This window comes from Oryctolagus cuniculus, chromosome 18 (assembly GCF_964237555.1).
Source record: "Oryctolagus cuniculus chromosome 18, mOryCun1.1, whole genome shotgun sequence".
In the NCBI taxonomy this organism is placed as follows: domain Eukaryota; kingdom Metazoa; phylum Chordata; class Mammalia; order Lagomorpha; family Leporidae; genus Oryctolagus; species Oryctolagus cuniculus.
The window spans coordinates 8,029,272-8,052,538 of NC_091449.1; the positions used below are offsets into that span (position 1 = coordinate 8,029,272).

Here is a 23,267-nt window from a genome sequence, read left to right on the forward strand (position 1 = left end):
GTTTTGTTTTTTGAGACACAGATTAAAACAATAATAATAATTAATTAGTGGCCGGCGTTATGGCGCAGTGAGTTAAGCCCCTGCCTACAATGCTGGCATCCCATCCACATGGGCGCCGGTTCAAGTCCCAGCTGCTCCACTTCCCATCAGCTCCCTGCTAACAAACCTGGGAAGGAAGCAAGCAGAGGACGATGAAGTACCTGGGCCCGGCACCCACGTGGGAGACCCGGAGGAAGCGCCTGGCTCCTGGCTTCAACCTGGCTGTTTCGGCTGTTGCAGCCATTTTGGGAGTGATTCAGCTGTTGGAAGATCTCCCTCTCTGTAACTCTGCCTTTCAAATAAAACAAAATATTTAAAATAGAAAGTGAGGGAGAGGCACAGAGAAGAGAAGATAGATCTTCCATCGCTGGTTCACTCCCCAGATGGCTGACACAGCCAGGTCTGGGCCAAGCCAAACCCAGGAGCCAGGAGCTTCTTCCAGGTCTTTCACATGGGTGGCAGGGGCCCAAGCATCTTCCCTTGCTTCCCAGGCGAATTAGCAGGGAGCTGGATCGGAAATGGAGCAGCCAGGACCCAACCTGGTGCCCATATGAGATGCTGGCTTCGCAGGAGGCAGCTTTACCTGCTACACCACAATGCATGCCCCCAAAATAAAATCTTAAAAAAATTAATTTTTATTTATTTGAAAGGTGGAAAGACAGACAGCTGGTTCACTCCCCAGTCTACGCAACAGCCAGGGCTGGGCCAGGTCGAAGCCAGGAGGCTGAAACTCCACTCGGGTTTCCGACGTGGGTGGCAGGGACCCAGGCACTTGGGTCATCGCTGGCTGCCTCCCAGCGTGAGCTTCAGCAGGAAACTCGATGGACGGGAAGCAGAAGCCTGACTCGAACCCAGGCACTCCAGTTTGGGACGGGTAAGTGGGGTTCCTCAGAAAGCCCCGGGTCTCCCAGCGAAGCCAGTGACGCCCCCCACGGCGAGGTGTCCCCCGAGGGATGTGACAAGCGAGCGCCGAGCGCCAGGCTGCTCTTAGAAGATGGCCGGCGCCCCATCGATTTAATTATTTTAAATTTCAAAGCCGTTATGGATCAAGACGTGCGAGAAAGCACAATTAAATGAGTTGCTGGAAAAAATGAAACCCAGCGGCGCAGTGACCACTGGCCCAGGCGAGTTCTGCCTGCGTGCGCGGATCAGGGCGCCGACGGCCACGCCCCCGCCTTGTGGCCACGCCCCCGCACCTGGGCCACGCCCCCGTGCCCTCGCTCGGGTCCGCGGAGCTCCCGGACGCTCCCTCCGCTCCGGAAACGCCGAGCTTGGGGAAGTCCGAGCGGTCCTGGTTCGCTCGCTGCGAGTCCCTTCTGAGTTTCTCTTAAAAAACTCGGCTCTCTTCGGAAACCCCAAATCCAGTCCCGTGAAGGAACGCGGCATCCGGGCTCCCTCCTCTTCCCCAAACCCCGGGCTCCGGACCCCAGACCCCTCCTGTGCGAGCGTGGACACCGAGCCTTTGTCTCCGAGGGCCGGCAGTCCGGGTCTGCTCCCCTCCCCGTCCCGGGCGCGGGGGGTCTCTCCTGGCCTTGGGACAGCCGCCACCTGTGGTTCACTCCGTGCGCGGGGATGCGGGCATCTGCGCCCCTGCGATCCCCGGCAGACTCCTGGCCGGGGCCTCTGGACTCTGGCGAGATCACAGGGAGCCATGTTGTCACGGGAGTCCATCGGAGCCCACCCGCTCCACGCCCCCACCCTCGAAACCACACTTGGGGTTTCACAGCGGAGGTCATATGGGTTCTCTGCACTTCCGCTGCCCCCGCCGCCCTTGGACTCGGAGCCCAGGTCTGCAGCCCCCAACTCCTGCGGACTCAGCTCCCGGCCCCCCAAGTCCTCCTCCTCTCCTGAGCGATCCAAGCGTCCGAACCCCCACTCTCTGCCAGTCCCCAGAGAGACTGCATCTCCCCCCAAAGCAAAACCCCCTACCCGGCCCGTCGCGGCCGGCCCCCTCCCCGCGGCCGCCGGGCCCGCCCCCGCCCGGCCCCTCCCACTTTTCCCAAACAAAGCTCCCGGCAACTTTCTCTCCGGCCGCGCCCCGCCCGCCGCGGCTCCCCAGCCCCAGGCCGGGAGGTAGGACGGCGCCGGCGGGAGCCGGGGACCCCACTCCGGGGTGTGTGAGTTGGGGTGGGGAGAGGGGCGTGATGAGGCGAGGCGCGCGTCTGCGGGACCCCATCCGCCTCGCTCGCCGCGCTCTTGGCGCGGGAGGGGGGGCCCGAGTTTGCGCTGCAGCGTGGCTGTAACTTGGGCCGGAGTTGGGGGGTCGGGGGGCCGGGGCGAGCGTGGGGCCCCGCGGGGCGTGAGTGTCCAGGGCGGGGTCAGTTTGGAGGGAGCCGGATCCGGGGCGTGTGTCTGAGCAGGTTGGTGTGCGCTCTGCTCCTTCCTCGTGCGGACAGGAAGGGCCCCCGGGGTGCCCGGGGGAGGGCCTCAGGGCCATCTAGGTCCCCCTCTCGCCTGCTGGGAAATCTGGGGCTTGGGGCGGGAAATCAGAGGGACATTTCTTACCCCGCTCCTCCGTCCCTTTGTCTGGCCACACGGGGGAGGAGGGCTGGGCTGGGATTTTGGCCTACGGGGGTCCTGAACGCCGCAGCGCCACCAGGTTCGGCCTGGGGTCTTTGTCTGCCTGGGCCCGGGGTCCAGGGTCCCAGGGAGGAGGGGTCTGGGGTCCTGGACTCTGAGGTCCTGGGAAAGCTGTGGAAGACCTGGGAGCCTCCAGGGAGGCGGGATTTCACTGTGTTGGAAAAAGTTTTCCCTGTTCCCGGCCTCCGGAAAGTCACTGGGAACTTGCGCTGGACCGGAGCCCACGGCGCAGGGAGAGGGCGGGGCCGGGGGCCGGAGGGGAGGCGCCCTGGCCGGCCGGCCCCTCCTCTGATGGGGGTTGTGGGAAGCTGGGGGAGGGGACGCCTGGGCCCTTTGTTCTGGCTCTCCCGATGGCCGGGCGCCCCTGCCCCCCCAGCCTGTGGGTCGCCGGATCCCCCAGCCCATAGGTCCTTTGTGGCTGTGGCCTCAGCTGCGGCCCTGGGTCTCTGTCCCTCTCCCTCTGGGTGTCTGTCCCTCGCTGGGTCTCTACTGTGCCCCCTCCCCCCGCATGCGTCCCCCCTCTCCGTGGGCCTGTCCCCCCCTGTCCAGATCGCTCCCTCAGCCCCTCCTCCTGGAGCAGCTGCTGCTTACATCCCAGCACCTGTTCTCGGGTGGGAACTTCCCCCCACACCCTCCTTGCCTGTGTGCAGCCCCTTAGTCCTGTTTAAACTGAATCAGTAATCCGTATCAGAGCTTCAGCCCTCGGGGGCTGCCGGCTGCACTCTGGGCTACTCAAGACTTGCTCACAATCCTAGTGCTTCCGGAAACTCAGAGAACACCCTTGCCCTCCACGCTTTCCTCCAGGACCCAGAAGTTCTAGGCCCCAGGCTCCTGCTCCCCTGCTCCCTGGGGTCCCCCAGCCCCCTCCTCCCAGCCCTCCCAGCTGGGAGCCCCTCCGGGTGGACCGAGGCTAGCTGGCTGAGATCTGTGTTCCTGCAGGCCCAGATGGGGGAACCCCGGGCTGGGGCCCCCCTGGACAATGGCAGCAGCTGGACAGGCAGTGAGGAAGGCAGCGAGGAGGGCGCCGGGGGCAGCGAGGGGGCTGGAGGAGACGGGGGCCCGGATGCAGAAGGCGTCTGGAGTCCAGACATCGAGCAGAGCTTCCAGGAGGCCCTGGCCATCTATCCGCCGTGCGGCCGCCGGAAGATCATCCTGTCGGACGAAGGCAAGATGTACGGTGAGTCCGCCCCGGGGCTGCTCGCAGGACGCTGGCCAGCCTTTGGGGAGCCCTGAGCGGTCGGCATGAAAACAGACAGGATCCTCACGCTGAGGAGGAAGCACACAGGTTCAGAGCGTTGCCCGAGGTCTCGGGGCTAGTGTGCGGGACGAGTGTGATTCGTGCCCAGGCTGGCTGGCTCCCGTGGAGCCCTGGGCACCTGCAGCCCCGCCTGCCGCACCCTCTGGGTGCTGCTTCCGCTGTCTTTCTCCCAGTGTGTCCTTCCTGTCGGAGGTTCTGCCCAAGCTCTAACTCTGCGCCGCCTTTCGCTCTCCAGGTCGGAATGAACTGATTGCCCGCTACATCAAATTGAGGACGGGGAAGACCCGAACCCGCAAACAGGTCTCAGGAGGGACACGGCGGCGTCTTCGTATGGGCGGGTTCAGGTTCAAGGGCTTGAACCTTGTTCGTGGGCTTCTGCCTGTATTTGGTCATCTGTTACTCCTGGCTACCTGTGCCTACTTGGGTATAGTTTTCCTAGCCATCATGTTGGAAGCAGAGAGGCAGCTTGCAAGACCAAAAGCGCCCATGGGGAGGGTGGGAAATGGAAGGGGTCTGATTTGCCGTGTCTGGGACAGATCAGGGGTGCCAGCAAGGTCCTGGAAAGAACAGGCTTTTACTCCCTAGACAGCAACTTTGTTCTGTGTGTCCGCCTGTGATGTTCCAGCAGCAACGTGGGGCCCCTAGAGGGAGGGCAGGGGTCGGGCAGCTGTGGCCTGAATCTGCTTCTCTGCCAACTCCCCCAGGTCTCTAGTCACATCCAGGTTTTGGCCAGAAGGAAGTCAAGAGAAATTCAGTCCAAGTTAAAGGTAAGGACCACAGCAGACACCCTAAGAGGAGACAGAGACCCAGAGAGAAGGGACAGAGACCCAGAGAGAGAGAGGACAGAGACCCAGAGAGAGGGGGGGACAGAGACCCAGAGAGAGGGGACAGAGACCCAGAGAGAGAGGGGACAGAGACCCAGAGAGAGAGGACAGAGACCCAGAGAGAGGGGACAGAGACCCAGAGAGAGAGGGGACAGAGACCCAGAGAGAGGGGACAGAGACCCAGAGAGAGGGGACAGAGACCCAGAGAGAGAGGGGACAGAGACCCAGAGAGAGGGGACAGAGACCCAGAGAGAAGGGACAGAGACCCAGAGAGAGGGGGACAGACCCAGAGAGAGAGGGGACAGAGACCCAGAGAGAGAGGACAGAGACCCAGAGAGAGGGGACAGAGACCCAGAGAGAAGGGACAGAGACCCAGAGAGGGGGGACAGAGACCCAGAGAGAGAGGGGACAGAGACCCAGAGAGAGAGGGGACAGAGACCCAGAGAGAGAGGACAGAGACCCAGAGAGAGGGGGGACAGAGACCCAGAGAGAGAGAGGGGACAGAGACCCAGAGAGAGAGAAGGGACAGAGACCCACAGAGAGGGGACAGAGACCCAGAGAGAGAGAGGGGACAGAGACCCAGAGAGAGAGAAGGGACAGAGACCCACAGAGAGGGGACAGAGACCCAGAGAGAGGGGGGACAGAGACCCAGAGAGAGAGGACAGAGACCCAGAGAGAGAGGGGACAGAGACCCAGAGAGAGAGGGGACAGAGACCCAGAGAGAGAGAAGGGACAGAGACCCAGAGAGAGAGGGGACAGAGACCCAGAGAGAAGGGACAGAGACCCAGAGAGAGAGGGGACAGAGACCCAGAGAGAGGGGACAGAGACCCAGAGAGAGAGGGGACAGAGACCCAGAGAGAGAGGGGACAGAGACCCAGAGAGAGGGGACAGAGACCCAGAGAGAGAGAGGACAGAGACCCAGAGAGAGAGGACAGAGACCCAGAGAGAGGGGACAGAGACCCAGAGAGAGAGGGGACAGAGACCCAGAGAGAGGGGACAGAGACCCAGAGAGAAGGGACAGAGACCCAGAGAGAGAGGACAGAGACCCAGAGAGAGGGGGACAGACCCAGAGAGAGAGGGGACAGAGACCCAGAGAGAGGGGACAGAGACCCAGAGAGAGGGGGGACAGAGACCCAGAGAGGGGGGACAGAGACCCAGAGAGAGAGGGGACAGAGACCCAGAGAGAGAGGGGACAGAGACCCAGAGAGAGAGGACAGAGACCCAGAGAGAGGGGGGACAGAGACCCAGAGAGAGAGAGGGGACAGAGACCCAGAGAGAGAGAAGGGACAGAGACCCACAGAGAGGGGACAGAGACCCAGAGAGAAAGGGGACAGAGACCCAGAGAGAGAGGGGACAGAGACCCAGAGAGAGGACAGAGACCAGAGGCAGGGAGACGGAGACCCGGAACGTGGAGGCAGAGTCGGAGGTGTTGGGACAGACTCCTGGGTCGGGGGGGGACAGAGGCCCGGACGGGGAGTCACCGAGGGATGCAGCCGGGCAGGGGGCACACACACACCTGCGGGTCCCTGGAGGGACAGGGAGAGACCCTGGGCAGAGGGGTCTGTGGGGAGGGGGACGGGGCTCTAGCTCAGGACTGGAGAGGAGTGGGGCTCCCAGAGTGGTCCGCGCCCTTCCTGGTGGTCTCGGTCTTTATCCCCCTGGTACCATGAGGAGCTGCTCCTGGCGCACGCGACCCTGCCAGCCCTTGTTGTGCCCAGAAACCTTCATTTCCTGTCCGAGATGGCGGCGGCCGTGTTCTTTCCTTGGCGGGAGGCTCTGGGCTTCTACCCCGGGGTGTCAGTCTCTCCTGCCAGTCACTTCCTGTGCTTTTGCGTACCAGGAGGCTTCCCTTCCTTCCTTGCAGCCTGAGAAACTTCGCCCTCTACTCCCCGGGGGGCCTCACGTCCTCATTTCCTGTCGCCTGGGCATCCAGACACCTCTGCTTCTCTATGCTTTCCAGGGGTGCCCCCCCAGTCCCGTACCCAGGCTTTGCTCACCCTTTGGCCCCGTGGGGGTGGGGGGGGCCGCGGGATGGCAGGTGCAGGCCTTGCTTCCTAAGTCGTGTTTTCTTTCCTCCTTCGGCGCCTTCCCCACCCCCACGGGCAGGCCCTGAATGTGGTAAGTCCCCCTGCCCATCCCTCCACCCACTCGCACCCCAGACACCTGTCCACTCCGTGCGAGGCGGCCAGGAGGGACAGAGGGCTGCACCGTGAGGGAGTTCAGCCCCGCCCCCAGCCCCTCGCCTGGACCCCTGCCCCCCCCCGCCCTCGCCCCGCCTTTGCTGTGCCGCCCGGCACCCCCATTCACACAGGCGTTCCACTTTTCCTCCAGGACCAGGTTTCCAAGGACAAAGCTTTCCAGACGATGGCCACCATGTCCTCGGCCCAGCTCATCTCAGCCCCTTCCCTGCAGGCCAAACTCGGCCCCACCGGTCCTCAGGTGGCTTGGGCTGGGGATCGTGGGGCTCAGGGCTGGAGGGAGGGGCTGCAGCTGCCACGAGGGGGCGGACTGACCCCTCCCGTCCCTACCCTCCTTGTCTCTTCCTAGACCTCGGAGCTTTTCCAGTTTTGGTCAGGGGGCTCTGGGCCCCCCTGGAACCTTCCAGAGTAAGTACTTGGCGTCCGGGCTCGGGATGTGTCCCCCACGTTGTACTCCAGCTGCCTTTTGAACACGGATTCCTGGATTTGAATGCCAGCTCCGCCCTGCCCTTGGCCGCTCAGGGGACTTTGGGTGGACGGCTTCCACGTTCGGAGCCCCGGTTCCCCATCTCTCCAGTGGGGTAGGAGTCAGGGCTCCCGCACACAGCGTTGTTAGAGTGAAAGAGTGATGAGAATCTGACCTTAGGAAGTGCTTAGGGCTAGGGCTGAGGGGCAGGGCAGCAAGAGAGCAGGGGAGAGGGGGAGGGGGAGGGCAGCCAGGGCCTGTTGAGCCAGGAAGGAGGGAGGTGGCTAGCGTGGCTTCTGGGGTCTGGCTGGCCCTCGGGACCTTCCCGAGATGTGCAGCCTGGGAGTACAGAGGGTTTGGGGATGGAATGGGCTCTGCATGGGACTTGAGGAGTGGGAGGGGCCTGGAGGATGTCCAAGGGGATGATGGCCTCCCAGTGGGTCGGTTTGGGCCCCAGAGGCTCCTGGGAGGGGGGAGGGGAGCCCCAGAGGCTCATGGGAAGGTTCATCATCCCATGGAGCTAGGTCCGAAGGAAGACAGTCAGTCCCAGAGGTACACAGGAGCGGCCCCTCAACCCCGAGAGCATGCTTCCAGCTCCGTAGAGTGCAAATGGGCCCAGAGGCTCTTGGGAACATGCAGGCTGGGCGTTGGCGGGGCAGCATGGCGGCAGGCTGGGGCGGCATGGGTGCTGCCAGGGGGAGAAAGTTCACTGGGAGCCGCCGCTGGGTGGAGACCCCCCAGGAAAGCACCAGAACAAACCCCGGGGGGCTGAGAGCGCCTCGGGTTTGCAGGGGCAGGAGCTGAGCTGAAGGGGGCGTGGCTCGGCAGGTGCCCCACCGAGCCCAGGCGCCCCGTTTTCCTGGAGCTGGAGTGAAATGGGGGAGACGGGTGTTTGTTAAGTCGCCCGCCATGTGCACACGGCTCTGACGAACAGGTTCTGGGGTGGGGTTTTCTCCGAGGAGGGAGCGATGAAGGTGGAGCAGGGCTTAGCCAGGTGCTGAAGGGGGATGCGTACACGTCAGGTGGGTGCGTCAGGCGGTGGAGACAGCGCTTGCAAAGGAAGGTTTGGGGCGTTCCAGGAAGCCGGAGGAGGTCGGTGTGAGGCACGCGGCCGGGTGGGCGTCGCTGGAGCCCTCCCGGGCACCTGCTGCTCTGTTCAGGTTGGGGCTCCTGCCGATGAGACAGGTGGAGTCTCTGTCTCCGTGCAGTGTCTTTGAGGAGGGGAGGAGACAGGTAATAGACATGTAAACAACTAGATAAGAATGGAGAAGAAACACCTGTGAAAAGTATTGAGTCCTGTTTGAAAATGTTTGAGCTAGCGACGCAGGACAGAGAGCGCGCCTCTCCACTGGCTCATTCCCCGGCTGCCTTCAGTGACTGCGGCTGAGGGTCTCAGTCCTGTGCTGCCTCCCAGGGTCTGCACTGGCAGGGAGTCAGGAGCCAGGGCTGGCCCTGAGGCAGGCTCTCTGAGGTGGGGCGTGGGCTCTGAACCGCCAGGCCAAGTGCCCGCCCCGTGCTGTTTTACTTGTTGTTCTTAAAAAAGTATACTTATCTGAAAAGTAGAGCCACAGAGAGGCACAGTGGGAGCTTGCACCTGCTGGTTCACTCCCCAAATGCCTGCAACAGCCCGGGCTGGGCCGAGCCACAGCCAAGAGCCAGGAGCTCCATCGGGGTCTCCCACGCGGGTGGCAGGTTGGTAGGGACTCAGCCTCTGGAGCCGTATGCGTCTCCCAGGGTGCGCGTTAGCAGGGGGCTGGCTTGGAGAGGGGGCGGGGCTTGGTCGAGGCCCCTCTGTGTGGGGAGTGTGGGGCCCATCCTTGTGAGTGCTTTCAGAGGAGTCAGGCCGGGCCTGTCCGAGTGGGTGGGGGTCCTAACACAAGAGGTCATGTCCCAGGGCCGAGTACTGGCGTTTAGACTCCAAGATCGGGGTGACAGGGACCAGGGCGGGGCCTCCAGGGGTCAGGGTCTGAAGGTACCTGTTGACCTTTGACCTTCTGACCTTGAAGTCACCACCAGCTCCTGGGCTGCCTGTGGACCTCTAGAATCCTATCCCCTGCTGTAGCCGCTGCTGTCTGTTTAAATTAAAATGAAGTCAAAGGCCAGGCTAATCCTCCGCCTTGCGGCGCTGGCACACCGGGTTCTAGTCCCGGTCAGGGCGCCGGATTCTGTCCCGGTTGCCCCTCTTCCAGGCCAGCTCTCTGCTGTGGCCAGGGAGTGCAGTGGAGGATGGCCCAAGTGCTTGGGCCCTGCACCCCATGGGAGACCAGGAGAAGCATCTGGCTCCTGCCATTGGATCAGCGCAGTGTGCCTGCCGCGGCGGCCATTGGAGGGTGAACCAAGGGCAAAGGAAGACCTTTCTCTCTATCTCTCTCTTTCACTGTCCACTCTGCCTGTCAAAAAAAAAAAAAAAAATGAAGTCAAATGAAAAATTCAGTTCCTCAGACACAGGAGCCACTCTAGTGCCTAGAAGGTTCCACGGCCTCCGCAACGTGACCTTTGACCTGATGGCCCATCTCCCGGGCACAGGACATCTTGCTTGCCTGGTCTTTCTGCCTCTTCCTGCCCCAGAGTCCGCATCCCCTGGGACTGCTCCCCCCGCCCCCTGGGTGTGAAAGGTTGTGGGGGCCAGCTGAGCCCTGTACGCCTCCCTTTCCTCATTGGTCGAATGAGAGGAGCAAGGTCTGCGCCCGCTCCCGGCGGCTGTGTCGGGCCCGCCATCGCTGGTGGCTGGTGCAGGTCGCCCCTCCCCGTCTGACTGAGCCCCGGCTGCCCTTCCTCCCGCAGCGTGAAGCCGTTCTCACAGCCGCCATTCTCCTTGTCACTGACGCCGCCGGCTGCGGATCTCCCAGGTGAGCGCCTGCCCTCCACTCCTCCCCGCCTCCCCCAGCTGCTTTCCGTCAGTCTCCCATGAAGCAGGGGACACGGTCTTGCTGAGGCCCAGCTCTGAGGCAGGGGGTCGGTGCAGTGGAAGGCAAAGGGCAAGTGAAGAGCCTGGCCCTGGGTTTGCATCCCGCTGCTCCCCAACTTAGCAGGTTCTGGGGCGGCCTATGAGTCCAGGTCATTTCAGCCACAGGGGATAGACGTCCAGACCATTGCTAGCTGGAGCGAAAGAGGAAGAGGAGGAGGTGAAGCGGAAACAGCAGCAGACAGAAAAGAGCTTGCTGGTTCAAGTCACTGCTAGTATGGAATTCTGGCTTCAGGCATGGCTGGATCCAGGAGCACAAAGGGACTTGCTCTGATCAGCTTCCCTCTGTGATGGCTTCGTTGCCAGGCAGGCTATGCCTACCTGGCTGCCATGACGGGTTCCAGAATTCCACGCCGATGTGATCCTGACAAGCCATTGCTGAAAGAGGGAGCCCCTAGCCCCCTCAGAGTCCACAGATTCATCAGCTGGGAGTCCTTTGGGCTACAAGTAACAGAGAACCCAAGCTGAGGCTTCAAGGATTGCAAATTAGCAAACAGCTGCTCCCACACTGGCTCGGCCCCTCAGCCACGGCAGGACTGGCCTCTCCCCGGTTCCCTCGGCCTCTGTCTTCCGGTTCCACGATGGCTGCCCTGACTCGTAGGCGTCCGTCCTGAGCAGGACTTGGCCGAGGCCAACGGCTTCCTCCTCCCAAAGTTCTGTCTTTTTCATTCAGGACGGAACTCCTTCCCAGAAGCCCCCCAGCAGATTTCCCCTAACGTCTCATTGGCCAGGACTGTGTCACATGGCCACCTCTAGCTGCAAGGGAGGCGGGGAAAGTGAGTATTTAGCTCTTTCAGCTTCTACGTGGAGGCAGGCCAGAGAGAACGCTGCTTGGTGTAGTCAATGAGTGTTAGCAATTTTGGGTCTTTATTCTCTCTCTCTCCCCAGGGTACGAGCCCCCTCAAGCCCTCTCGCCCCTGCCCCCGCCTGCCCCATCACCCCCGGCGTGGCAGGCTCGAGCCCTGGGCACTGCCCGGTTGCAGCTGGTGGAATTCTCAGCCTTCGTGGAGCCGCCCGATGCAGTGGACTCTGTGAGTGAGCTTTTGGGATAAATCACTGGTCTTTGGGTTCCTACGCTGGTCACTCTTCGTGATGCCTACTGGGGACCTAGAAAAGCAGTTTTGGTTTCTGGGCTCAACGTCTCCTGGCTAGGATGGAGACAGGGTGGGTTGACTGTTAGAAGACACAAGTCCCAGCTCCCAGGGACTGAACACCATAGAAGATTCTCGGGACCTGCTGCTGGATTCTTGTGTCTGGTGGGCAGATGGAGGAAGGGCCGAGGGTCTAGAGCGTGCAGGAGGTTTCATTCTGTTTGCTCATCTCCCATTGGCCAGAACTTAACCGTGTGGTCAGACCTAACTGCAAAGCAGCCTGGGAAGTGTAGTTAAGTGCTAGGTAAAGGAAGTGGGGCTTGTGGACACAGCAGGCTCTGCCCTGCCACGTAGACATCAATCAGAACAGTCGCTGCGAATGGTGATCCTGGTAAAACCCGTATCGGAGGCAGGCATTTGGCACAGCAGTTGTCACCGCTCGGGACCCACACCAGCGTGTCTGGGTTCGCATCCTGGGTCCTCAGCCTCCTCCTGATGGCATACAGGGAGGCAGTGGATGGCGCCTCAAGTGCTTGGGTCCCTGCCCCCCACGTGGGAAACCTGGATTGAGTTGGGGGCTTCTGGCTGCAGCCTGGCCCGGCCCTGGCTAACATGCATGTTTGGGGCATGAACCAAGAGCAGACGGAAGCTCGCTGTATCTCCCTGCCTTTCACATAACATGAGAAGCAAGCAAGCAAACAAGCAAGCAAACCCCAGATCAGGTCAGGTTAAGACCCTCCCCCCCATCACTCTTGGACAAAAGCCGAAGCCCCTACCCACGGAGTCTTGCGTGTGCCGCCCTCGCTCTCACTCTGCGCCCACCACACTGGCCTCCCTGCTTTTGCCCAAGTGCACGGGCCCACTCCTGCTCAGGGTCTTTGCACCTGCCGCGCCTCCTGCCTGGGGACGTGCTCCCCAGATAGCCCTCCCTGTGACTCAGTCTCTCCACTCATTAGGCCTTTACTCAGTCATCTCAAACCACCTGATGGAAAACACCAGCTGCCACCACTTTTGATCCCCTCGTCATATTTTCTTGTGAGTTTTTTTTTTTTTTTTTGCTACCTTGCATCCATCCTTGAAATTCACATTTTCATTGGGTTTATTTTAAACATTAAAAAAGAGACTTATGTATTTCCTTGGAAGGCAGAGTGACACAGAGAGAGGGAGAGAGACAGCTTCCATCCCCTGGTTCATTCCCCACAGCTGGGCCAGGTCAAAGCCAGGAGCCGGGAGCTCCATCCGGTCTCCCACGTGGGTGGCAGAGACCCCAGCGCTAGGGCCATCATCTGATGCCTTCCCAGGCTCATCTGCATGAAGCAAGACTGGAAGCAGAGTGGCTGGGACTCAAACCAGCACTCCAGCATGGGATGTCAGCATAGCAAGCAGTGGCCTACCCCACAATGGTGGTGGTGTTTTCATTTATTTATTTATTATTATTATTATTATTTTTTGACAGGCAGAGTGGACAGTGAGAGAGAGAGACAGAGAGAAAGGTCTTCCCTTGCCGCTGGTTCACCCTCCAATGGCCGCCACGGCCAGTGCGCTGCAGCCGGCGCACCGCGCTGATCTGATGGCAGGAGCCAGGTGCTTTTCCTGGTCTCCCATAGGGTGCAGGGCCCAAGCACCTGGGCCCTCCTCCACTGCACTCCCGGGCCACAGCAGAGAGCTGGCCTGGAAGAGGGGCAACCGGGACAGAATCCGGCGCCCCGACCGGGACTAGAACCCGGTGTGCCGGCGCCGCTAGGCGGAGGATTAGCCTAGTGAGCCGCGCCACCGGCCTTCATTTATTTATTTTTTAAAGATTCATTTATTTATTTGAAAGTCAGAGTTACACAGAGAGAGAGAGAGAGAGAGAGAGAGAGAGAGAGAGAGAGAGGTCTTCCATCCGCTGGTTCACTCCCCAAATGGCTGCAACGGCCGGAGCTGCGCCGATCCGAAGCCAGGAGCCAGGAGCTTCTTCCGGGTCTCCCATGCGGGTGCAGGGGCCCAAGGACTTGGGCCATCTTCTACTGCTTTCCCAGGCCATAGCAGAGATCTGGATAGGAAATGGAGCAGGAGCTGGCACTGTGGTGCAGCGGGTTAATGCCCTGGCCTGAAGCACCAGCATCCCATATGGGTGCTGGTTCGAGTCCTGGCTGCTGCTCTTCTGATCCAGCTCTCTGCTATGGCCTGGGAAAGCAGTAGAAGACGGCCCAAGTCCTTGGGCCCCTGCACCCACGTGAGAGACCCCAAAGAAGCTGCTGGCTCCTGGTTTTGGATAGGCGCAGCTCCAGCCGTTGCAGCCAATTGAGGAGTGAACCAGGGGATGGAAGACCTCTCTCTCTCTGCCTCTCCACTCTCTGTGTAACTTTGACTTTCAAATAAATAATAAATAAATCTTTTTTTTTTTTTTTTGACAGGCAGAGTGGACAGTGAGAGAGAGAGAGACAGAGAGAAAGGTCTTCCTTTTGCCGTTGGTTCACCCTCCAATGGCCGCAGCGGCCGGCGTGCTGCGGCCGGCGCACCGCGCTGATCCGATGGCAGGAGCCAGGAGCCAGGTGCTTCTCCTGGTCTCCCATGGGGTGCAGGGCCTAAGCACTTGGGCCATCCTCCACTGCACTCCCAGGCCACAGCAGAGAGCTGGCCTGGAAGAGGGGCAACCAGGACAGAATCCGGCGCCCCAACCGGGATTAGAACCCAGTGTGCCGGCACCGCTAGGTGGAGGATTAGCCTAGTGAGCCGCGGCGCCGGCCCTAAATAAATCTTAAAAAAAAAAAAAAAAAAAAAAAAAAAGGGAAGTGGAGCAGCCAGGACTTGAACTGGCGCTTCAGGCCAGGGCGTTAACCTGCTGTGCCACAGCGCCGCCCTGGTGGTGTTTTTTTGAAATGTTTTGTGTCTGCCGGTAGACTGTGAACTCCATTAAGTTAGCACTTGTGGCTCTGGAGTCCAGAGCGGTCCCTGTGCACTTAGGCCTCCCTGTAGGTGTCTGTGGAAAATGAGGGTACCCTGGGGTGGGGCACTCACGTTTCCATGGGGAGTGAGTGAGGCTTTCCTGAGATGCAGTGTTAGAGTTGGGCTTTGAGGTTTACATAGGAGTTTTCTTGTGCAGAATTGGAGGTTCTAGGTATAGAGAGGGAGACAGAATGGAGTTTCCAGCGAAACAAATAGTAGAATGCGATGTGGGAACCATTGAGGCTGCAGATAAGTGGGCAGGTGATGGTCCTGGGGAGGCAGGCGTTGCCAAGCTGAGTGGAGGGTTCCAGACCTTCTCCTAGGGATGCTGGGAAGCCATGGGAAAGGTGGTATGAAGAGGTCCCATCTGACTGTGACCAAGGAGGGCTTCCTGGAAGAGGCAGCTTTGGATGAACTTGGCCCTGGAAATAGAGAGTGGATTTTTATTGGAGGAGAAGATGGGAAAGATGGGAAGGGGGTTGAGATTACGAAAGACATCAAGACCAGAAGAGTGGGGACACACGGGGGTCTTGTATGTGACTTCCCATTTGTCCTCCCGTCCGTCCGTCCGTCCATCCGACAGGCCAGGTGCCCTGTGAGGGAGGAACGGGAGAGGAGTGGTTGGAGGCTGGGAAGCTGGGGACAGGGCTGGGGCGGGGGACAGAGGATGAGGCCTGTGGGGGTCAGGGCCCAGCCCCCCCCCCCCCGCTCCTCACTCGTGGGCGCCCCTCCCAGTACCAGAGGCACCTGTTTGTGCACATCAGCCAGCACTGCCCCAGCCCCGGAGCGCCCCCCCTGGAGAGCGTGGACGTCCGACAGATCTACGACAAATTCCCCGAGAAGAAGGGCGGCCTGCGGGAGCTGTATGACCGCGGGCCCCCCCACGCCTTTTTCCTGGTCAAGTTCTGGGTGAGTTCATGGCGGCCCCGCGGAGGCCTCTGGGAGACGGTCCGTGCTCCCGGCTCTGAGCGTCAGCCCTGGGGAAGTCAGGCCCCTAGGGCATGGTGCGGACACAGGGACCAAAGCCAAGAGCTGGCAGTGCCGAGAACTCCACCCTCGTTTCCCAAGTCGATGGCTGGGATCCAACTGCTCGAACGTCACCTGCTGCCTCCTGCATTAGCAGGAGCTGGAATTGGAGGAGCTGGAACTCGAACCCAAGCCCTCCAGTGTGGGCTGCAGTTCAAGCGCCCACCTCCCTCCAGGTCCTACTTCAGCTGATCGGTTGGGCATCCAGTCCCGGGACTGCCCGTATGGGCCAGGGCTCTTGAGTGAATGTTCAGGGGGTGTTAACTCTGGCAGGAAAGGGATTCGGTGTGGAGAGGGAAGGCTGCTGCGGGCTTGGGCTCCACTGGCCTTGCTGGGCGCGTAGCCATCCTGGTTATGCCCTGGTTTGCTGGCGTGTGAAGTGGAGGCCCAACACAGCTCTGGGGCTGTGCCGCTGAGGTCTTGGGTGAGGTTAGGACGTAAGACAGGTCCCGGAAGCCCCACTTCCGAAGAAGGGGCACGTGGGAGCTCCCAATGGGGCCTTGGGTTTTGCCTGGCTTCGCAAGGCCTTGTGGCCAGGCTGACGGATGGGATTAGGTCTCTGGAGAGTGGCCTGGCGGAGTCTCAGCAGCTTGAGTTTGGAAGAGGCAGCAGGTGCTCCTCCCAAGGCGGCTGAGCCCAAGGCGTGATGCAGGCCTGGGCGCCATGATGATGCGCCACCAGGGCGATGGGCCTCTGAGGATGCGGGAGGGGCCAGGGAGTGTGTTCTGGAGAAAGACCCGGCTCCCCAGGGTGCCCTCAGGCCTCGTAGCTGGGCAGCAGCCGCCTCTGTTATTAGTAGCCGGGGTCCTGATGGGCCTTGACCCAATGCTAAGCAGTGACTGTCTCCTTAGTAACCAGCCCTGGGAAGGGGCTGCACTCTTTTAATTTTTTTTTTTTTTTTTTTAAGATTTCTTTATTTGCAAGACAGGGAAAGAGAGAGAGAGAGACAGACAGACAGGCCTTCCATCCACTGGTTCACTCCCCAGATGGCCACAATGGCCAGAGCTGCACCAATCTGAAGCCAGGAGCCAGGAGCTTCTTCCAGGTCTCCCATGCAGGTGCAGGGGCCCAGGGACTTGGGCCATCTTCTACTGCTTACCCAGGCCACAGCAGAGAGCTGGATCGGAACTGGAGCAGCCGGGACTTGAACCGGTGCCCCATGGGATGCGGCACTGCAGGCGGCCCCGGGGCTGTGCTCTTGGACTGGGGGGCTTCAAGTGAACAAAGTTGAATTACAGACCCCTTTGGTGGAGGCCACTGGGGAGGGGGCCTGGCCTGTTTGCAGGACCCAGACTTCTCCAGTGCTGGCGAGAGGGTGGGTGAGCTAGAAAGCAGCCCACGGAGAGGCGGGGCCTTGGGAAGCCCCGGAAGAGGTGACCGGGGGAGCCGAGCATGGGGTTGGGACCCCACTGTTTATGAGGGACGTTCCTTCCGAGCGCCTCCTTATTGCCCAGGCGGACCTGAACTGGGGCCCAAGTGGTGAGGATGTGGGGGCCGGCGGCGGCGGCACCGGCGGCGGCAGCAGCAGCAGCGGTGGCTTCTACGGCGTGAGCAGCCAGTACGAGAGCCTGGAGCACATGACCCTCACCTGTTCCTCCAAGGTCTGCTCCTTCGGCAAGCAAGTGGTGGAGAAGGTTGAGGTGAGGCTGGAGGGGCGGAGCTCAGGGTGGGTGGCTGCCTGCCACTCTGGGCTGCAGGAAGGGACCAGGAGCCGTGGCGGCTGGGGCGCTGCGTGGGTGGGGGACGTCTTGGAGGGATCTTTGGGGGTCAGAGTTCAGAGGTCAGGGAGGGTTCGGAGCATCCATCTGAGGGTTCCTGAGTTGGATGTCCCAGGGTTCAAGACCCCTACCTCTGGTCACTGTGGGTGGGGTGACGGAGGGGGTGGCAGTGGGAGCGAGTGTGGCATCCGAGAGGCCCGGGGATGGAGCCCGGTCCCTGGGGCGACCCGAGTGTCTCTCAGCCACTGTCCTCCCCGGTTCAGACAGAGCGGGCCCAGCTGGAGGACGGGAGGTTCGTGTACCGCCTGCTGCGCTCCCCCATGTGTGAGTACCTGGTGAATTTTCTGCACAAGCTGCGGCAGCTGCCCGAGCGGTACATGATGAACAGTGTCCTGGAAAACTTCACCATCCTGCAGGTGACGCGCCGGGGCCGGGCCCAGGACAGACCCCCGCCCCGGGGTGGGGTGCCCAGCACTCTCCCGCCAGGGGATCCGTGACGTGCAGAACCCCTCAAGGCAGACCCTCAGCCTCCCAGGGACCTGACCTCAGCTCAGGGGACACGATCTGGTGGGAGCCCCTTTAACTCGGGGGGTGAGGAAGAGGCCCCCTGGGAAAAGACCCCTTTTACTGCAGATGTGGTGCAGATGGCCCCTGTCGGCCCTGTCCCACCGTCTGATGTGAGGCCCCTCACTGTCCGCCCGCAGCTTAGGGGTCAGCCCTACTGCCCAGGGCGGCTGCCCCCTTGGGGTCCGTGGCGGGGTGAGGATCCCTCCTCGGGGAGCTGGGCGGGCACCGTGGGTCCTCCCTGCCTCCTCAGTGTGGGCCTCTTGCAGGTGGTGACCAACAGAGACACCCAGGAGCTGCTTTTGTGTACCGCCTACGTCTTCGAGGTCTCCACCAGTGAGCGCGGGGCCCAGCACCACATTTACCGCTTGGTCAGGGACTGAAGAGGGTAGCCCTGGAACAAGCTCCTCCCAAGACGGCCTCCCAGCTCTCCCCACGCTTCCTGTCTGTGACGAAAAGGGGCTGAGCCACCCAGGCTGTCCCCTAATACCGGCCCCCCCCCCAAAAAAAAACCTGGGTGGTGAGCTGAAGGGGCTGGGGCTGTTTGGACCGCGCGGGGTGAGTCTGGAAGGACCGATGACTCCGGGAAGTCGGGTTTGGGGACGGGAGTGAGACAACCCCCAGGTACTGGCCTCGGCCCCTCCCCCACCCCACTCCAAGATCTGCGCTGTCACAAACTGAAGATCGACCCCACTCTGCGGGAGCCAGAGCCAGGTGGGCCCTAGAAATATTTTTTTTTAATATAACAAGATATTTATAAGTGAGTGTTAGGGTCACGACGTATCTCAGCTGGGCACGCAGTGGGGTGGGGTTTTCCGATGTCACCCTCCCCTTCTCAGCCGTGGGCGGGGCTGTGCTGCCTTCCCCACGCCCCCGAGGTGTGTGTTGGTTCGTGTTCTGACAAGAGGATAAAGCTATTTTACCAAAACGCAGGGGGATTTATTTGAAGCTTGGGTAAAAAATAGTCTTGTGAGAAGCCGACGAGATGACGCAAAGAAATGGAGGGGGCAGGAAGCCCCTGGTCCCGCGGGAGACGCGATAGCGGTGCGGGGGCGACACCTGGGCCCCAAGGGCATTGAGGCTGACAGCCTGGGGGGCACTGGGGCTGGGGAAGAGCTCAGGACACTTGAAAGGGCCGGGGCGGGGCTCGGGGGAGGGCGGGGCCTGGAGGCCTGGGGCGAGCCAGCCTGTTGTACACGTGGTCCAGGTTTCGGCACAGGAAAATGGACAGCGTCATGAAGCCGAGCTACAGAGAGGAGACACGATGAGAGACAGGGAAGGCGTGCTGGGGGCAGAAGGGCAGCTTGCAGCGCTGGAGGACGGCAGTGGGGTGCAGGGGGTACACCCTGCAGTTAACGGGGGGGGGGCAGCCCGAGAAGCAGTCAGGTGGGAGCAAGCAAGCCCCGGGTGCTTTATTCTGTCTCCCTCTCCGCCTCGGCCTCCACCTCCACTTCTACGCCAGTCTCTGGTTGCTCCTCCTCTTGATCCCAAAGCGGCCAGGGCCCCAGGGCCATAGGAAGCTTGCCCTGCGGGGCCCTGTCCCCCCAGCTGGGGCGGGCACCAGCCATGCCCCAGCCTCCCCACGGGCTGCCAACACGCCTGCCGCTGCCGCTGAGCGCGCCACAGCGCCCGCCGCCACCGCCATCGCCATCCGCGCTCAGGCCGAGCCCGGGGCTCAAACCATCGGCGCCGGGTCCTTGGGGCTCGGGTCCCCGGCGGAGCGCCCTGCGCTGCAGCTTCAGGCTCAGCGTCATCACACTCACCTGCCGGGAAAAGGAGGGAAATTGCAGCCAATAGCAGCAGGCGTCCCTTGCGTACTGCCAATCAGAGCTCAGGGAAACTAGACCCGCCCCTCCGGGCGGGCGTGAAGGCGCCGCCCCACCCCGCCCTCCGCCGCGCATGCGTCCTTCCGGGGCGGCGCCTTTGAGGGACTGTGGGGGGCTGATTGCAGGTCGGGGCGGGGTCCGGGTCACCTCGAGTAGACCGACGGCCAGGCAAATGCCCACGATGGAAATGAGGTTGTTGTGCAGCCACTTCTGTAGGCTCTGCGCGCAACCCTGGTGGGTAGGAAAGGGTTAAAGGTGGGATTCTTTCTGCGCTTGCCCCCCCCTCCCCCCGAGCCCGAGCCCGAGCCCGAGCCCGAGCCCGAGCCCGAGCCCAGCGTTCTGGTCAGCCAAGCCCGTAGCCGCCATTCAGGCTCCCATCCTAACTGACAGGGTTCTCTTGGTCTCCTGGCCTCCGGCAAGCTCCTCCCTCCCTGGACGTCAGCGTTCTGGGCCCCGCCCACCTCAGGCCCCGCCCCCGGTCTTCCCCGCAGCCTCTCTCTGCTCTTGGTTAGGCCCCGCCCCTCCGGCCTCGCCCACCTAAGCCCCGCCCCCAGGCTTCCCCGCAGCGTCGCTGCTCTTGGTTAGGCCCCGCCCCGCGCAGGCCCCACCCACCGAGGCCCCGCCCCCGGTCTTCCCCGCAGCGTCGCTGCTCTCGGTTAGGCCCCGCCCCGCGCAGGCCCCACCCACCGAGGCCCCGCCCCCAGGCTTCCCCGCAGCCCCGCCGCGGCCCTGTCCCGCACCTCCCGGTAGATGTAGCCGTTCGCCTGCACCACGCAGAGGTCCGTGTTGTGCCTGGGCCGTGACCGCGGCCCGAGCCGGCCGAGCTGCGGGAAGAAGACCTTGTCGAGGGCTGCGGAGTCGTTGGTGGCCGACGAGTTGTAGCAGGAGCAGGGCACCCGGTGGGCCTCTGACTCGTTGCCTCTCAGGACCCCGAACCAATCCTGCGGGGAATGCCAGCCGCAGCAGCGCAGCTGGCAGGGGGTGCGGGTCAGAGGGGCCGGGGCGGGGGCTGGGAGAGACACGCGTCCCGGCGGGGACCTGGCGCGGGGCGGACGGGTGACGGGAGCGTCCAGGGCCGACGCCGTGGGAACCCGGGGCATGCCAGGGTCCTGCTGCTGAAAACCCCACCACGCAGGCTCAGAGGGCGGACTCCCGCCAGGGTCTGGGTCTGGGGCCCCGCAGGTGACAGCACGCAGGGTCCGGGTGGCTGGGGCCACTCCAGAGCCCGCGAGCCAGCGAGGCAGGGCGGGGGGCGGGCGCTGGAGGCTCGGGCACCTGGAACTGCACGTAGTCCCAGCTCTCCTCGGCCGCGGTCTCCTCCGGGTCGGCGCGGTAGTTCCGGATGGTGTCCAGCACGACGTCCTGCACCTTCCGCTCCAGCTGAGAGGCTGCGAGTGAGGCCGGGCCGGCTGCGGGCCCCGGGCTGCCCCTTCCCGCTGCATGGCTTGTCCCTGTTGCTCAGTCTCCCTGCCACTTCTCTTCCTCGGCGTGCCCTCTCCCACTCGCCCTCCCCCCGCTCCTCCCGTGTTTCCCTTTGGAGCTCGCTCGCTCTCTCTCTCTCTCTCTCTCTCTCTCTCTCTCCTTGTCTCTGCCTTTTTCTGATTCTGTGTACGTCTTCCTCTGGGGATGGCAGCTCCTACCTTCGCCTTTGCTTTGGTCTCCACCCACCACCCCACAAACCCCACCGCCCCCACCCCGGGAGAGGTGCAGGGGTGGGTGGGGCGAGCTCACCCGGACCCGCTGGGTGGAGATGAGAATTCCCAGGGTGATCTGCGTGGCGAACAGGAGCAGCAACATCCCAAAATACTGGGGGGGGGGGGGGCAGATTGGGGAGGTCAGGCTGACCCCACGCAAGCCGCTTCTTGGAGGAGGAAAAGGGGGGGTCAGGAGTGACCTGGAGGTGGGCTCTCACCAGGCCCAGAAGACAGCGCAGCTCCTTGAGGGCCCCCACGCAGCCCAGGAGGGCGAGGCCCATGGTGAGGATGCCCGAGATGGCCAGGACCTTGGACCAGATCTGCAGAGGCACGAAGGACAAGCCTGGCGGAGGGGAGAGCAGTGACTGTGGGCCCTCGTGCAGAGGGCCATCAGCAACCCGTCCCCCCACGCAGGTACCACCCGCGTGGGAGCAGTACCTGGGGGCTCCTGGTGCCTCTTCCTCCGGCTCTGCCTCTCTGGGACTCTGTCCTAGCTCCACCCCAAGTCCCTGGGCTTCGTTCCCCTCTCTCTGTCCATCTCTGTCCTCCAGCTGCTCTGCAGCCCCGTCTCGTCCTGTGATCGCAGCCCAGTCCCTTACAGCTCCCTGATGCCCCTTCCCTGGGCTTGTTTGGGGGCGCGCGTAGGAACACAGCCCGGGCCCCAGCACAGGGCCGACCGTATTCAACACCAACGGCTCCCTAGTTACTTTCCCGTCACCGTCATTCATGCTATTTCTGCTCTTCTCTCCCTTGCCTGTGGGACGCCCACCACGGTTCTTCCCCTCTCTGAACCTCTGGACGGGGGAAGGCTCGGGGGAGGATCCCGCATGACCCACGCAGGAAGTGCTGGAGGAGGAACGCCGCCGTGATGGTGGGTGTGCGCAACCCCGTTTGCCATAGGAGGGGCAGGGAGCCAGTGCCAGCGGGGCTTGCAAACTTGCTCTGGGAGCTGGGCACTGCGGACCTCCCGGGGACAAGGGAGACCCCAGGGGATGGCTTGGGAGGATGGGGTCTGGGTCCATGGCTGCCCTCCCCGACTGCCCCAGCCCCCCTCACCCACAAAGGACACGAAGCTGGTCTTGTCGATGAGTATCCAGATACCGAAGCAGAAAATGAGGCTGCCTAGGACCTGGGGAGAGGAGGGGGGAGTGGGTGGGTGGGCAGGGGGGAGGGTTCTGAGGTCCCGGGGCTGCAGCAGGGGCCAGGCCGGGCTGGGCAGAGGCAACTCACAAAGAAGAAGAGGTTGAAGACGAAGAGGAAGTATTTGATGAGGCTGAGGCAGCTCTCCTGGGCCGACATGTTCTCCTGGAGGGGTGAGTGACCAGCTCGAGGGGCCAGACAGAAGCGGTGTCGGCGAGCGGGGGACAGGCAGAAAGACGGCGGCGGCGGGGGGGGTGCAGAGAGAGAGAGAGAGAGGTGGGGTGGCGGAGAGAAAGGAAGACACAGAGAAAGAGGAAGTGCCGAGGCCGCGGCCCCACCCCCTCTCGCTGCTCACGAGAGACGACCGTCCTCTCCCCCTCACCTGCCCAGACCAGCACCTGAGGGGCCTTGGAATTGCTGGGCACCAGGGCCACGGGCGGAAGTCCCTCCTCCCAGGTCTCCATGGCTCAGGCCGGGCTTTCACAGGGTCCTGAGCTGCTTGCGCGTGCCCCTGGGCCCTGAGAGCCCAGGGCAGGCCCTGGCCAGCAGCTGACCTCACAGACACTCTGACCTCACGGCCTGCATTCAGCTCTGCCCCCCTGTGCCCCTTTCCCTGCCCTGGGTCCTTGTCGGCCTCCTCCCCACCTCCTTCCTCGCTTTCTCTGGGTTTTCTCTCTGGGCCCTGTCCTCCCCCCACCCCCACCCCCATCTCTGGAGTCTGCATCCTGTTGTAGCTCACGGTGCCCCCATGTGCTGGGGGGCAGGGGCCGGGCACTTTCGGGAAGTGAAAGTGGTGCAGGCCAGAGGTGGGAAGGTCCCTGACAGGGGGGCATCGGGGCGGTGCCAAGGCAGCCAGCGGAAAGCAAGCCTTGGGCCGTGCTTCCTGCCTCTAGTGGGGCCAGGAGGCGGCCCCAGAGCAGCCAGGATTGAGCCTGGGGCCTCGCCCG

The 23,267-nt window shown here is 62.5% G+C and overlaps 2 protein-coding genes and 1 long non-coding RNA gene across 16 annotated transcripts; 2 read left to right on the forward strand and 1 right to left on the reverse strand.

The window, feature by feature from the left end:
- The first annotated feature begins 769 nt into the window (after positions 1–769).
- TEAD2 (TEA domain transcription factor 2) lies at positions 770–18,588 on the forward strand. Of its 7 annotated transcripts, none has more exons than XM_051840725.2 (13): positions 770–913; positions 3,559–3,796; positions 4,113–4,177; positions 4,582–4,644; positions 6,808–6,819; positions 7,033–7,140; positions 7,249–7,307; positions 10,150–10,214; positions 11,219–11,361; positions 15,088–15,261; positions 16,833–17,018; positions 17,360–17,512; positions 17,930–18,588. In XM_051840725.2, the coding sequence occupies exons 2-13, from the start codon at positions 3,565–3,567 to the stop codon at positions 18,041–18,043; spliced, it is 1,374 nt and encodes a 457-aa protein (XP_051696685.1). In that variant the 5' UTR covers positions 770–913; positions 3,559–3,564; the 3' UTR covers positions 18,044–18,588. The 7 variants fall into 7 exon arrangements, with proteins under 7 accessions (XP_051696685.1, XP_051696684.1, XP_069919192.1 ...); XM_051840724.2 differs by lacking the exon at positions 770–913 and adding an exon at positions 1,981–2,112; XM_051840723.2 differs by lacking the exon at positions 770–913 and adding an exon at positions 2,035–2,152.
- Positions 18,357–22,994, reverse strand: CD37 (CD37 molecule). Of its 8 annotated transcripts, none has more exons than XM_070063092.1 (9): positions 22,703–22,921; positions 22,411–22,485; positions 22,237–22,309; positions 21,399–21,523; positions 21,218–21,292; positions 20,762–20,866; positions 20,227–20,457; positions 19,634–19,717; positions 18,357–18,906 (listed from the first exon to the last, which is right to left on the reverse strand). In XM_070063092.1, exons 1-9 carry the CDS (start codon positions 22,782–22,784, stop codon positions 18,575–18,577), a joined length of 1,182 nt encoding a protein of 393 aa, XP_069919193.1. In that variant the 5' UTR covers positions 22,785–22,921; the 3' UTR covers positions 18,357–18,574. The 8 variants fall into 8 exon arrangements, with proteins under 8 accessions (XP_069919193.1, XP_069919196.1, XP_069919195.1 ...); XM_070063095.1 differs by having other exon boundaries at positions 18,578–18,906; positions 20,227–20,310; positions 22,241–22,309; positions 22,703–22,963; XM_070063094.1 differs by having other exon boundaries at positions 18,578–18,906; positions 22,241–22,309; positions 22,703–22,936.
- On the forward strand, positions 21,463–22,619 carry LOC138846653 (uncharacterized). Its single transcript, XR_011384187.1, has 2 exons — positions 21,463–21,594; positions 21,989–22,619. It is a non-coding gene; the product is annotated as an uncharacterized lncRNA (long non-coding RNA).
- Positions 22,995–23,267: the final 273 nt, after the last annotated feature.

Coding starts and splice junctions, on each gene's coding strand:
- CD37 (XM_051840727.2), bottom strand. CDS start 22,784: ATGGAGACCTGGGAGGAGGGACTTCCGCCCGTGGCCCTGGTGCCCAGC. Junction 21,524..22,240: donor AGACCAGCTTCGTGTCCTTT/GTGGGTGAGGGG, acceptor CCCCTCCGCCAG/GCTTGTCCTTCGTGCCTCTG. Junction 20,867..21,217: donor TCTCCACCCAGCGGGTCCGG/GTGAGCTCGCCC, acceptor GCAGCCTCTCAG/CTGGAGCGGAAGGTGCAGGA.
- TEAD2 (XM_051840725.2), top strand. CDS start 3,565: ATGGGGGAACCCCGGGCTGGGGCCCCCCTGGACAATGGCAGCAGCTGG. Junction 3,797..4,112: donor GGACGAAGGCAAGATGTACG/GTGAGTCCGCCC, acceptor TTCGCTCTCCAG/GTCGGAATGAACTGATTGCC. Junction 4,178..4,581: donor AGACCCGAACCCGCAAACAG/GTCTCAGGAGGG, acceptor CAACTCCCCCAG/GTCTCTAGTCACATCCAGGT.